The 15,253-nt window shown below is 38.6% G+C and overlaps 1 protein-coding gene across 2 annotated transcripts in view; it reads left to right on the top strand.

Annotated features, from left to right (window-relative positions):
- Positions 1-15,253, top strand: part of HSD17B12 (hydroxysteroid 17-beta dehydrogenase 12) — a 168,823-nt gene that overhangs the window by 142,549 nt on the left and 11,021 nt on the right. For both annotated transcript variants that reach the window (XM_032166223.2, XM_058446266.1), the window contains exons 7-9: positions 354-388; positions 7,667-7,748; positions 9,350-9,415. In XM_032166223.2, the coding sequence (XP_032022114.1) occupies positions 354-388; positions 7,667-7,748; positions 9,350-9,415 (183 nt within the window). The remainder of the gene's footprint in view (positions 1-353; positions 389-7,666; positions 7,749-9,349; positions 9,416-15,253) is intronic.

Here is a 15,253-nt window from a genome sequence, read left to right as displayed (position 1 = left end):
CTTCTGATAACATATATTCTCTTCTGAGAATGCATTTTGGGAAATGTAGATTTTCGCTGTAAATCCTTCATTGTTTGAAGAACTCTGTGCCAGTATTACATTTCAGGCAATACTAATTTTAGCCAAGTTCATTGAAAGTATTCCCTGTGTTCTCTCCAGTAATTTCAGCTGGTTCCTTTTTATGCCCTCTTGACACAGTCACATTCTACAGAGTACAGAAAATAACCTGCTGTCTGTAGAAGTGGTGAATGGTGTCATGATTCCCTTCTTTTTAGTGTGGGTGAGTTTTCTTCACTCTTTTTCTGTTGCCTGCGTCCTCGGCCATCATGAATGTTTTGCTTTCTCTCTTGCAGATGACACAATTGGTACTGCCTGGCATGGTGGAAAGGTGAGTCACAAGCTCACATACAAACACTGTGGAAGCAGAGCTCATGATTATTTAGAGGGAGAATCCTTGCTTTGAAAAAATCACTGAAGTGACTAATGAACCAAGCCTCCATGTCTTAGCCACAGAGTGATGTGCCAGGCGAGTCACAGTACAGCATGAGTCATTGGTGGTGGAGGCCTTTTCCACTCGATTCCCTTTTTATTTCTCTCTCTAGGGTTGTAGTGGTTCCTTTAGATCAGGATGAAAAAGCCTGCCTGAGTCACCATCACTAACTCAATTGCCTACTATTCTGAGGGGGCGGATAGAGTTCCTGGGATATTCCCGGGAATACCTTCTTAAAGCTGTATTCTCTCAAAGCCAAAATCAGTGGAGTTGGATGAAGCAAGACCTCTTCCTCTGGTTTTTCACTTTTTACTGGGAGAATGGCTGTTATATAAAGTGATTATAAGATGTCAAACCAACCCTTGGAGGAAAAGGCAATGTCCACTCGCCCCATCTTTGTTCCAGTTTGAATTGGTTCTGCTAGTACGTGCTGAATGTCTTCATTTTGATTGAGAAATATGTTGTAGATTTCTGTTATTTGAAATAGCATGAAGTGTAAAATTGTAATTAAGCTGTTTCTTCCTTGGAAAAATCTGAATGATGTCTAGGCCTTCAAAGAAAAGCTGCTAAAAAGATTTGGGCTCGCATCCTGAGCTAGCTCGATCATTTGCTGAATTTAGGGCATCGTAGTCATCTTTTTTTCTGCAAAATAACTATGAGTTTGGAAGAGACCCAGAGGAATCACAGCTTTGAAAAGGGAAGACCCAAGGACACTACTTCTGTTAGGAAACCTCTATGACCTACTCCAGGCAGGGATTACAGCTTACGTTTATTGAGTATATAGTAAGTGCCAGGAACTTAGTAAGTGTTAACTCATTTAACTTTGATAGCCTCCCACCATTGTACAGATGAGGAAACTGAGGTTAGGAATCTATTTGTTGAGCATCTACAGGGACTAGTTAAGAAACAGTTTCTCAGCAAAGCTCCTTGTAATCCTGTTTTATATACACTGTTTTGTATATTTTAATTGTTTTATTTTAGTAACACTTCCCTTTAAAATCTTCAGACTGCCTATTGTTAGGTGCCAGTGGGAGTGGACCCCTGATGGTCAGATATATAAATGGCAGTGGTTAGACTGCACCAGAACGCTAGAAGATGGTAGAGTTGGGGCAAAGTAGAACCCAGGAGGGATTAAATTTGGGACATCACCTTAATCCTAGTTTTGACATCTGCAGGTAACATGGTATTAATTCAGAATAGTAAATCTATCCATTAAAAAAGAAACACTTATAAACCACAGAGGTATTGTAAAAGGAATTTTTAATTGTGTTGATGAAAACCTTATCAAAAGAGATAATGGTTGCAAAATCATTTTACAGCATAAAGTCTTAGAGTCAAAGAGTCATAGAAATCCAGTGCATTAAATTAATTGACAGTAACCTCCCTCCTTTGACAGATGAAAAAATAGAGGCCCAAAGAGATGGAGTGCTATGAAGCTATACAGTTAGTAAATAATACAAAACCGAGAAGCTGGGAACTTCACTGCTATCTCTGTAGACCTGACAGCCATGATCACAGCTGGAGCATTACACAAAGGCAATGCAAAAAAGGAGAGTCCATCCATTCAATAGGCATTCATTGACTCAAGCGTATCATGGATGAGTGGGATCCTTGCCTTTTAAGAAATCAAGTTGAAGCTGGGCGCAGTGGTTCACGCCTATAATCCCAGCACTTTGGGAGGCTGAGGCGGGTGAATCACTTGAGGCCAGGAATTCAAGACCAGCCTGGCCAACATGGCAAGACCCCATCTCTACTAAAAGTACAAAAACATTAGCTGGGCGTGGTGGCACACAGCTATAATCCCAGCTACTCAGGTGGCTCAGGCACAAGAATCACTTGAACCCTGGGAGGCACTGGTTGCAGTGAGCCAAGACAGTGCCACTGCACTCCAGCCTGGGCAACAGAGTGAGACTGTCTCAAAAAAAAAAAAAAAAAAAAAAAAAAAAAAAAAAAAGGAAAGATCAAGTTGATTTTAAACTGAGGTTGAGAAATGGTGGAAAGTTATCAGAAACTATGACTGAACCTGACACCACATTACCATTTTGATACTTCTTAAGAACTAGTGAGAAATATATGTGGATTTTATGAATCAATACTTTTGGTTAGGAAAAGGAACGTCTATGTCTACTTGAATTAAAGAACCTAGTTACTAGATGTGTCAGTCAAGGTAAGCTACCTGCTGAAACACGCCACTCCCAAATCTCAGTGGCTTAACACATAAAGGTTTACTTTTCCCTCCCCTCTCTACCCGTCATTCGGGGATCTGAGGCTCCTTCCATCTAGGGGCATCATCATTTTCTAGGGTCTTGGAGTTCTCTGCATCCAGCTGACAGATGAAAGACGAGAGAGTAAAGATGGTTTTAAGGGAAGTTTCACTTCTGCCCACATTTTATTGTGCAGAACTCAGTCACAGGCTACAACTACTGCACAGAAGGCCAGAAATGTTAGCTGTATGCCCAAAGAGGAGAGAAAAATTCCAAGTTAGCAGATCATATTGAAAGCATTCTTACCTTACACATTATAAGTGGTTTCATTATAGCCTGCACTTTACACCATCCCCAAATGGCTTATTTCCTATGGCTGGTTTCCATAGCATTAGTATCTCCATTGAGTAACAGCAGAGTCCTTTATCATGATCCTTTGTTGTTGTTTTCCTTCCACTGGTTCCACCTCTGATGTATGAGATTTTCCAAACCCTCTGGAACTATAGCCTTGGGCCAACTGACTATCGCTGAACAAGTACCTGTAATCAAACTAAGGTATTGTTACCATAGATGTAGAAAGTACATAATTACATGATAGAGGAAAGTTGCTCTTTTCACTTCCCTGGAATTATAAACATTGTGTACAGCTGGAGCCAGGAGGTGGTTGCCATAACAACCATGGGAAAGCTAAAAATAGCCCCTTTCATATCTGTATTGCTTAAGGTGGAATTATGACATGTTATGGTGTTTTAGGGCAGGTAATTCTCTTTCATGTGCTCAATGTTTGCAAACTTTCTTCCACAAAGCAATATTTGTACAATGTAAGTATTTGGATTGCTGGTTCTAATTATACACCTGACCCCTGTGTTCCAAGATTCTTTTTGACATAGATCTCTATTTTTATAGGTTTCTCAGTCTTCGTGAGCGTCCATTACAGAACTGTCTGTGCCAGTTTCAGTATTATCTTTAAGCTTTAAAATATATATATATAATGACAACCCTCCCCCTCAAGAGCCTGCTTTTGTCCTCCTTGATATGAAGTGGAAATGTGAAGAATTAGGATGGATTTTTTTTTTTTTTTTTGTACATTCTTCCTTGGCTACCATCAATTTCTGTATGCAGTTAGCAGTCCCCACTAGGATTAACCCTGCAGTTCCGGTTCCTCATAGCAGCAGGTCTCTCTTCCCACCTGCACTGTGGGACAGTGATGAGGTTTCTAAGGAAGGTAGAAAACAGTGACTTACTTCAGAGGAGAACTGTTATGTCCTCTATGACAGTAGTATTTTTATAGAGATGTGGACAAGGATACCACAACAGTCTGATAGAATATTAAAGCACTTATAAAATAAAGGCTTGGCAATTTTTTTTTTTAATCCAGGTGACAATTAAGGGAGTCTTATTGGGAATTTCACAGGTCTGAGGGAATTCCATGAGAGAGCATATGTATAGGAAGCTATAAGTGCAAGGGACTGAGTTTTATAGAGTTGGGCGAATTTAATGTCTGGCTTGTGGGAGGACTAGTAATTAAAGAGAATATGTTTATATTAAAAGGTACTTTCCTGTCAGCAATTGGTGTTTTCTGCTTTGGGTTTTTTCGCAACATTTTAGTTCTAGTAGATCCTCAGTAATTTGTACCACTGAGACAGCATTGTGTGGCTGTTAGCAAGTAAGCAGTATAATGAATTAAGAATGTTGCATTACAGAAAACATTGCTTGACTTGTTTATTTGGATATTTGTCATAACAAACTAGAAAATGCGCTGAAGTATGAGCAACATGAGTCTTCATTATAAACTTCAGCAAAAATTCTTAATGTACCTTCCAGTCTTAGAATTGTTCCCGAGTCCCCAGAAAATGAGAGATTAACCAGGGTTTAGTTTCATGTTTGTTTCTGTGTGCAATTAAGCGCAGCCCATTTTGTCCTTCTGCTTGATATAACAGAGTTGTCATGAGTCTGGCTGTGCCATGGAAACTGGTTTGACGTCACTAATTCTGCTTAGATGGAGGATTAGAGCTAGACAACACGGTTGATTTTAAGGGCGAGTCTTTTGTGCCTTGCAGTCCCAAATGCTCAGCCCCGTTTCTACACAGAGAACAGATACTGTATACAGTACAAAGATTAAGGCAGGCTATACCAGTATATTGGCTGTGATTCAGACAGAACTAAGTTGAATATTATTGCCTTTGGAAAGAAAGAGCGAGAGAATTTTACACTGTTGTGTGTGTGGGTATGGGAGGAAGGTTTTTGCTAGACAAATATGTGAGCTTAATGGCAGGACAGAGATTTCTAGAAGGGCTATTTTCTCTACTGTCACTTTGGTACAATTTTAAATGCTACTCTTTTATTTACTTAGGTCAGTGCATTCTTGCTTTATCCTTTGTTAGTCTTAGATTTGTTTTCATGTGTTTTAGCATGCAAATACTGTATTTTGTATGAAGTACCCTCAAACTCTGACTTTTCACTAATTCAAAGCAGCTCCACCTCCTGGAAGTTTTCAATAGGATTAGAATACTTGAGAAACAAAATCTTAGTTGCCTTAAGGAGCAAACAAGTAAGGGAGCATGACTGCATGAATGTGACATTGGATAATTGATCTGTATTGTATTTTACTATGGGAAAGAAACTTTTATTATCTTTAAATGACTTTTCCTGCATTTAGATCATTGCTTTGGTGAGTGAAGTTTTAAGGGTCTGTTTTGATCAGGTCAAGATTTAATTTTTAAAGTGCACTTGATAATGTTAAATTTTACCTTTTACAGATTTTTAAATTGCATTTTGTTAGCAAGAAATGAAATTTAAAATGTAAGGTTTCTATTCAAGGGCACATATAACAACCCCAGCTAACTTGAGTATAATGGAGCATTTAATCCAGCTGTTGGGCCAAGCAGTGATAGGCTGCAGCTTCAGTGGAAAGCCTCATTTTTCTGCATCTACTTCAAACTGGTTGTGTCTTCACTTGCTGTGAATGAGTTTGGACATAGCTGTTCCCAGTTATATGAGAAAAGGTTAAAATAAAACACTACCCATACCTACAAGGATGCTTAGGATGCAGGAGAGGGGTTGACTTGTCAAGATTGAGGGTTACTTCTTAGAAAGCATATTGTGTTGCATACGATACAGTAGCTCTCTTAGTTTTCACTTGATTGGGATCTGCTCCCAGTTTAAAGGTGAGACATTCCAATATGTCATAAATATTTTCCTCTCTCTTTTCACAGATTTGTTGAGATAAATTTCACATACTGAACAATCTACCCATTAAAGTATACACTTTAATGGTTTTTAGAGTATTCACAGAGCTGTGCAACCATCACCACAGTCTAATTTTTGAACATTATCAATTCCCCAAAAAAAGATATTTTAAATATTACAAATTAATACTAAATTAAAAATCTCCTGTAACAAAAGTGGTTTTTCTATTTTCATCAAAGGAATTTCTCAGAAATATAGATAAAATTAAAGGACTAGATATTCATTGCTAATTTACCAGTTTTGATGTTCCAATTGTTGGGTTCTAACTCCTGATACAAACTCTTACCTTAAAGTTTAAAAAGAAAAGACTTTTCTGCTTCTGAGGAAGACACAAACAAAAAATACCAGAATGATATAATTAACCCATTGACTCCTAATATTTTTAAATTTGAAATGTAATTTTTATCATCAAAATCTTAATGGATTTCACAGTTTAGGAAGGCACATAATACTAATAAGGACTTCTGTTAAACAACAACAACAACTTCTTTCCAGTGACACACACTAAGCTGAGGACTCCCATTTCCCTTTGATGGTTGAAGTGGCATCTCGCCTAGAGGCTGGCAGATGGAGCGGGTGACTTTTGGGGATTATTTCACTTCAGATTTATGTCTAAAATAACTTAGATGCCATTTAATCATGTATCCTTCATTATTTTGCATAAAGGGGGTCTTTATAGTCCCTTTTTTAAGCTAAAAAAAATAGGTGTTGGGAAGTAAATTCAGACAAAGAACAATGAGAAAGTGGGTTAATGAAAGGAACCTAATATGGGAGACAGGAGGTGGGTGGGATCAGGTTGCAGCGGCTGAAAAAGGGGAATCCTCTGAGGAGAATGGATTTGAGGGGAAGAGTTGGTAGTTGTGACATTCCTAAACCATAATTCTACACTTTACCTAACCTATACGTACTTTTTAACAACTGGTATCTTTATAGCATTGCTTTTCTAAGCTAATTTTCACTTTTTTGTAGAATTAGAAATTCCTGGTAACTTTGATTTTTAACTTTCAGTAGTCTCTAAAAGTTACAGTAACAATTGAGCTTTGCCTTTTGGCAAAAGACACAGTTTGATGAACTAGAGAGTCACATAATTTTAGAGTCAACTCTTTGTTGGTGCCCAAGTATCTACAACCCATGGAAAGTAGAAGTAGAAAGTAGAAGTAGAATCTACAACCCAAGGAAAGGACATAGCCATTCACTCATTGCCAGAAAGTTTTATTATGTGCTCAGTACCGTGTGGAATATTTTGAGGGAAAGTGGGCTATTATATCCAGCAGCTTATGGTTTTGTTGGGGGGAGGAGAGAATGTTTATATGCATAGAATGCTTAAATCCTGCAGTAAAGTAGTATGTGACGATATGCTAAAATAAAGGTGTATGCAGGGAATATAAAAGATCTGTAAGTAAAAATTCTTGGCACCGTGGCTAGAGAAGACCTCAGAGGGTAGAGATCAACTCGAGGAGACTGGAGATCTGATCTGGTCATGCCCTGGGTTACTAAGACTGGGAAATGAGCTAATTGTGAAGAAGAGCTATTTTTAGTTGATTGAATTATGTCTCATTTACTGACCAAGCATAGCACATGCTGATGAAAGGCAGGGAGAGATGTGTGTTAGAAAAACAGCTACATTATTCTGTTTCAAATAATTATATATCTCAATCTGTAATTCACAAACAACTGCATACTGTGGCTTCACTCCTTTTACATGGTACATTTTCCTTTTTAGATCCAAAGGGGCTATTCTGAACATTTCATCTGGCAGTGGCATGCTCCCTGTCCCACTGTTGACCATCTATTCTGCAACCAAGGTAAACAATATTTTCTTAAATCATGTCAATATAGTAATAAGGGGTAATTTTTAGTCTAAGAAATTAATGTAGATTTAACTTTCCTGAAGTTCTGTTCTTGGCAGTTTTCCAATAGACTGAGAAGAAAAGGAAAATACCCTACTTGAGTTTCAAAAGAACCAGAGTTGGAGACATACTATATACTTACAATAAACTTACTGTAAACTTACAAATGGGACACCAGGATATCAGATTCACAGATGCTGTTTTTCTCCCCCCAGCACTTTACTGATTTTGAAAGTGATACTTGTGCCTTCCATAGACAGGTGACCTAGGCAGATAGCTTAGTTAATTAGAACATGATGTTAATGAGTCTAAGATTAGAGATTTGATACATGAATGAGTCCACTTCACACAGCATAGAAGAAATGTATCTGGTCAACGTGTAAATGTACATAGTAGGCACAAGATAGACTGGGCGAGAGTGTATTTTGCCGTGTTGTCCAGGATTCATAGATATTCTTTGTCACTTTTGGGGTGAGACAAGAATTTTCCAGAACTCTCTGGACAATGTCATAATTTCATACAATATCACCATTAACCTCTTCACATTACTGCTAGGAAAGTAATTTAGAATGTGTCTCCTACTGCCTGCAGGTCAATGGCATCATCTTCAGATACATTGTTGAGGCATCGAATACATCTCTGAAGGGAAAATGATCACTTAGATGTTGAAATTAAGCAGGCTTTTGGGGAAAAATAAACAAAAATATGTACAGTAAGAACTTGAAACATTTCAGGGAAGGAAAAGAGCAAAACTCTGACTTCTTTTTCATGTGAAAAAACAGTCACTACTGTCTTTTGAAAAGCTTGGTACCACCTCCCAACCCCTACAATCGACTTTCTGTATCTGGGAACATACTGTAGGCAAATTTAAAATGAATGCCATGTTTCTTGAAGGGATTCGTGAACTTCAACTTACCTGTTCTACTCCATGGCTACAAAACTATGACTAATTAGGACCCTTGAAAAGTCACTTGATTCTTTGCATTTCTAGTCTGAGGTTGAGTCCACATTTGAAAAATGGCACATTGTATTTTACAAATAGATTTAAGGTTGTATTATCAGAAGAAGATGGGCTGTCACATTCATCTCTATACTTCTTGGATCTTGTCATCCCAAAGCACCAAGACGATGCTTGTTCTGTTCTTTTTAGCAACAACAAAATCCCCATAGAACAGAGTTGAATGGACGTCATGTTGTGTTTCTGTTTGAGTGGCAAGTGGAGAGATGAAATGAGTCCTTTGTTATATAAGAGAAAAATATTTTTTCTTGGAAAGTAATTTTCTGGGGGGAGAGAAAGATAAGAAAAGCCTTTTCCAGTTAAATCAAAATTTGATCTGGATTTTATATTTGGTAATATAATACTTCATTTAGTGGCAGATAAAAACAGCTTGAGGTTTTGAGGTGTTTTTCTAAGTTTTCTTCTGCATTTGAAATGAAAAAAATGATGATAAATTATAGCATTAAATGATTAGTTTATTATTTTTGTTTCCATGGCTACAAATCAGGCAGATTGATGTAATGTGTGTGTTTTCTTCTCACTCCCACTCCCCTCCCAGACTTTTGTAGATTTCTTCTCTCAGTGCCTCCATGAGGAGTATAGGAGCAAGGGCGTCTTTGTGCAGGTGAGTGGAGTTTGTTTCACTTAAGTATCCCTGTTTTTCTGTGGTTTCCAGAGCAACTGTTGCTGTCTTGGCAACAACAAAAAAATCATATTCCTAAGTAAGTGAACGTGACATTAGCATGCCATTAAAAACACGGTTTCTTTTTCCTTAATGCACTTGTCTAGATTTTTAAAAAGTCATCCCCTAGAATTTCCAGGTAGGGATACCTAAAGTGGAACTAAATGCAATATAAATAGCTGAAGCATACTTTTTTTTTTTTTTTTTTTTTTTTGAGACGGAGTCTCGCTCTGTCGCCCAGGCCGGAGTGTAGTGGCGCGATCTCGGCTCACTGCAAGCTCCGCCTCCCGGGTTCACGCCATTCTCCTGCCTCAGCCTCTCCGAGTAGCTGGGACTACAGGCGCCCGCCACCACGCCCGGCTAATTTTTTGTATTTTTAGTAGAGACGGGGTTTCACCGTGGTCTCGATCTCCTGACCTCGTGATCCGCCCGCCTCAGCCTCCCAAAGTGCTGGGATTACAAGCGTGAGCCACTGCGCCCGGCTGAAGCATATTTTTTAAGTTCTTAGGGTTTTATTTTGAGAGACTGAGACTATCGGCATCTCTCTCTTTTTTAATTGTGGTAAAATAGACATAAAATTTACCATTTTCATCATTTTTAATATGCAGTTCAATGGCATTAAGTACATTCACATATCGTGCAACCATTGTCACCATCCATCTCCAGAGCTTTTTTCATCTTCCAAAACTGAAACTCTGTACCCATCAAACATGAACTCCCCATTTCCCCTTCCCTCCAGCCCCTGGCAACTACTAGTTGATTTTCTCTCTCTGTGAATTTGACTACTCTTAGTACCTCATATGGGTGGAATCATACAGTATTTGATCTTTTGTGACTGGATTATTTCACTTAGCATGTCTTCAAGGTTCATCCATGTTGAAGTATGTGTCAGAATTTTCGTCCTTTTCAAGGCTGAATAAAATGCCATTGTATATAGACCACATTTTGCTTATCCATTTACATGTCAATGGGCATCCGGGTTGTTTCCACCTGTTGGGTATTGTAAATAATGCTAATATGAGCATGAGTGTACAAATATCTTTGCAAACTCTGTTTTCGATTCTTTTGTATATATATACACAGAAGTGGAATTGCTGCATCATATGGTAATTCTGTTTTAAATTTTTTGAAGAACTTAGCAATTTTCCATGTCAGCTACACCAATTTACACTTCCACTGGCAGTGTGCAGAGTGCCAGTTTCTCCACATCTTCACCAACACTTGTTATTTTCTATTTTCTTTGTTTTTTATAATAGCCATCATAACGGGTATGAAGTGGTATCTTATTGTGGTTTTGATTTGCTTTTCCCTGATGATTAGTGATATTGAGCATTTTTTCATGAGTTTATTTGGTCATTTGCATATCACTTTTGAAGAAATGTCTATTCCAGTCCTTTGCGTATGTTTAATAAAATCATGTTGTTTGGTTTCTTGTCATTGGGTTGTAGGAATGATCTATATATTCTGGATGTTGTCCCATTTTAGATACATGATTTGCAAAGATTTTCTCCCACTTCATGAGTTGCCATTTTATTCTGTCTTTAGTCTGCATAATATCTTTTTATTCACAAAAGTTTTTAATTTTGATGTAGTCCAGTTTATCTATTTTTTATTTTGTTGCTGGTACTTTTGGTGTCAAATCCAAGAAATGCTTGCCAAGTCCAGTGTCATGAAGCTTTTCCCCTGTTTTCCTGTAAGAGTTTTCTAGTTCTAGTTCTTTGATCCATTTTGAGTTAACTTTTATATACCTTTGAGTTTATTATGTAGCTAGCAGATACAATGCTGTGAAAACACAAAATATGAGAGAAAGCAAATATAGGAGTTTTGATGGGTGGCAATTTCAAATTAGCCATTCTTCAATTGAAAGAAATAGTATTTCCACGCTCAGGCACTTTTAAAAAATGTCTTGGGAGAAGTTGCAATTTGTACCTCTTTCCTGCGCCTGCCTATCAGCTACCCCACCTCTGTGCACGTCTGGTGTTCACTGTGACTTTTGTTCCTGTGAGGCGAGTATTTCACTTTTTGTATCCTGAACCCCGAATGATCGATCAAAATAATAATAGTGAATATTTGAGTGGATACTTTTCAGGTACAGTGCTAAACACTTTAATATGTATCATTTCACTGCATCTCATAGCAATCTCATACAACGGTGTGATTATTATTATTTTTAATTGCAGAAGTTGGGGCTTAGAGAGGGTAAGCCACTTGCCCATGTTGAACTGGGACTCAAATCTGGGTCTGTTTGGCACTAAAGCCTTTGTTCTTAACCACTAGGCCACTTGCTCCAGGCCTGTAAGCCAACATTGAACACTTACTGGATCCATCTGTGCTCAGGGAGTGATGGAACCAGAAGGTGGTTGGTTGGTTAGTTCCATTTCCTCCTTTATGCCTGTAGACCATCAAGATGGGCCTAAATGTCATGTAGATGTAGCTGCTAAACCTTTTTATTGAGTAGATACTGGTGGAAGCTAAGTCACCTACTGTGAGATAGATAGAATGGTAATGAAAGGAAGGGGGAATGACTGTTTCCTCATCTTCCAGGATCAACTAAGAGCCTGCTTCCTCCAAACCCTGACCTGAGCTTTCATCCAAGGGAAGCTTAGATGTCATAGCCACGTGGTGTTATTTCTGACTCGCAGCTTCCCATATGTATAGGTTTCATTCAGAAGGACATGTTTTCTAGAATCCTGGATTTTATACTAAATTACTGTACTCTCTTTTTCCCCTTTCCTTGACACAAGCCATTTTAATGTTAGTAATGTGAATGTTCTATGTTGAATACATTGTATTTGAGTAACAAGGAAACCAGTAAAATGTTCGTGAGAAGCTGTTACATTCCATGAGAAGGTATTCATGGGAAGGTATCAAATGCCATGCAATGGTATACCATTTTCTTTCTGATGAATCTAATTGTAATCACACTATTAACTGAATAGTTTGTAAACACCTATTGCAACTAGGCAGGAATCCTAAAAAGATCCATTGGTGATTGACTATAAGCAGAGTGACCAGAAGTTGTAAGTGTCTCAGTAACAGAAGGTAGCATTAGGCTTTGTGAGCACAGACAAGCAACTTCTCAAATTCCGTTAATAAGCAAGACTGTCTCCTCTCTCATTCTCACAACTTGTTTCCCTCAAAGATCTTTTCTCCAGATTTTCCACCTAGTAATCTGATGTGACTAGAAGCTACTGTAAAAACACATTAGCATTTGTCTTCTGAAATATTTTATTTCAATAAACTTTTGTTTTTCCCTAATAATGAATTATAAACTGTCATTTCATCCGTCATTGTGTTTTGTCATATGAATTCATTCAAGGTTTAAGCTTTGAATGAATTCAATGAAAAAATAAAGACTCAAATGTTTGTGAGGGAAAGCACAGTCGTCATTCTGTGTGAATACATCAGAATGTTGAAGTAGAATAGAAAGAGAACCTCTTATTAATTCTGATCAAAGGGGCAAAAAAATGTAGTCTAAATGAAGCTCAGAGTTAAAAATGATTGGTTTTTCTTTGGCGGTGTTAATGCCCACAAATTTTTTGGACTAGGAGTATTTATCAGCTGATTCCGCCTTGTACTCCAGCCCACACATGTTCCCTGGGTGATCTTATTAAAATACAAATCAGATCCTGTTGCTTTCCTTCCTAGTCCTCCAGTGGCTGCCCGTGAGGTTGAGGATTAAATTCGAACTCCACAAGGCCATCTCCTTTCTTGCCACCCCATTGTCCTCCCCGACGTTCAGGCCAGAGTGGGCATCCCAGTGTCTAGTCCATGCTCTGCCCTCTGAAGTGCCCATGACCGGCTCCTCTGTTGGCATCCTTTCCCCAACTCCTCTCCAGTTCTACTCACCATATCTCCTCCCAGCCCTATTTGCACCTGAACCTTATGGCCGCTGTCCCTCTCTCAATGCCTGGGCCACAGTTCGCGTGCCCTGGAAAGCCTTCTCTCAGCCCCGTGGCACATTTGGTTAGGCCTTTCTCTGGGCTCTCGTTAGAGCTCCTTGTATACCTCTGCCTGCTACTGTCTGGCCCTTCCCTGTCTCCCCACTTCCATGTATTCTTGAGAACAGGGCTTTTTATCTTATTTGTCTCTGCGTTGCTGGTGGCACTTGCTGTTTGTGGTAAACGGGAGACCCACCTTTTCCATGGCATCACAGAAAACTCTGGTTGTGCATGGTCAAGCTTTGTGGTACACAGGCATCTGTTTTGATGGCTTTTTGAGCTTCTTCTATTGCTCCCATATGCTCCTGGCCTTGAATTTTCAGCCTCTTTATCTGAATGGCTTCTAGACTAATGCTATGTGGCCATGTTTCCATTTTTTTCTAAGCCTTGCAAAGAATGCTATCTTTTTAGGTCTACCTCCATGTGAATGTACATCAGATTGCTCTTTTGGGGAAGGAAGAGGGTATATTGTTCAAATTCTAGATTGTTTCATATTACTTCTTAATATTTTTCTTTTGCATTTCTCTCCCCATCTTTCCCTCGACTTCTTAACTTCTTTCCTATAATTTTATAAGATCATTTAAAATCGCCTTCAAGAATTCAGATCTGCCATTATATAATCATTTCCTGGAAATGCAAAAACACAGTAACAACAACAAGTGATGTAAATGCCCTGGAGGTGAATGACGGGCCTGAGAGACTCTTTGATTTTGAACAGAGGATGAGAAGCACATTCTCAAGGAAACCTTATCATAAGTGTAGTCTGTTGATGAGGACTGTTTGTTCTCATTACCTTATAATTAAAGTCCAGTCAAAAAAAAAAAAAGACACTTGTGTCTTTCAAAAGGCAAAATTATTATAGGTAATCTGACTGGCTAGGTAGTGGGCCCTAGCCCTGGGCTCTTTCTGTCTACCCTGTACTGACTAGCAGTTAATACTGAGCAAGCAGGAAGTAGCTAAGACTAAGACTAAATCCTAAAACTATACCTCTTGAACTCTTATTCTGCAAACTTTTCATAAGCCTTCTGGTTTCTAAAAAAATTATTTGGAAATAATTTAAAGTCTACAGAAAAGTTACAAGAATAAAAATAGTGCATACAATACTCTGATACCCTTTGCTTAGATTTCTTACTGTTAACATTTTACCACATTTGTCTTATCATTGGAGAGTAAGTGCAAACATTATGGTCCTTCGATTCTAAATTCCTGAGTGTGTACTTCTGAAAAATAAGGGGCTGTTTGTTTGTTGGTTCGTTGTTTGAAGACAGGTTCTCACTCTGTCACCCAGGCTAGAGGGTAGTGGAGCTATCATGGCTCAGTGTAGCCTTCACCTCCCAGGCTCAAGTGACCCTCCCACCTCAGCCTCCCGTGTGGCTAGGACCTCAGGCACATGCCACCAAGCCTAGCATTTTTTGTTGAGACAGGGTCTCACTTTGTCACCTAGGCTGGTCTCAAACTCCTGAGCTCAAATGATTCTCCCACCTTGGCTTCCCAAAGTGCTGAGATTACAGTTGTGAGCCACCACACCCAACCAGAATAAGGATATTCTTTTATATAACCACAATGCCCATATCAACTCAGATTTAACAGTGATACAATAATTTTATCTAATGTATTATTTGTGCCCAATTTTTGATCTTACACTGTTCTTTATCCTCTCCTGTTCCTCCACTAAAGAATGCAGTCTAGGATCAGGTGTTATATTTAGTTGTCCTGTCTCTTTTGTTTCCTTTAACCTGGGATATATCTAAAACCTTTGTGTTTCATAACAGTGACATTTTTTAAGAGTACAGTGTTCCTCTTTTTAATTATACATTCCTCATTTGGGGTTTCTTTGATG

The sequence above is a fragment of the Hylobates moloch genome, unplaced genomic scaffold, assembly GCF_009828535.3.
Source record: "Hylobates moloch isolate HMO894 unplaced genomic scaffold, HMol_V3 SCAFFOLD_11, whole genome shotgun sequence".
Classification (NCBI taxonomy): Eukaryota; Metazoa; Chordata; class Mammalia; order Primates; family Hylobatidae; genus Hylobates; species Hylobates moloch.
The sequence above is the reverse complement of the archived record's forward strand: the minus strand, read 5'-3'. Positions and strand labels throughout refer to the sequence as shown.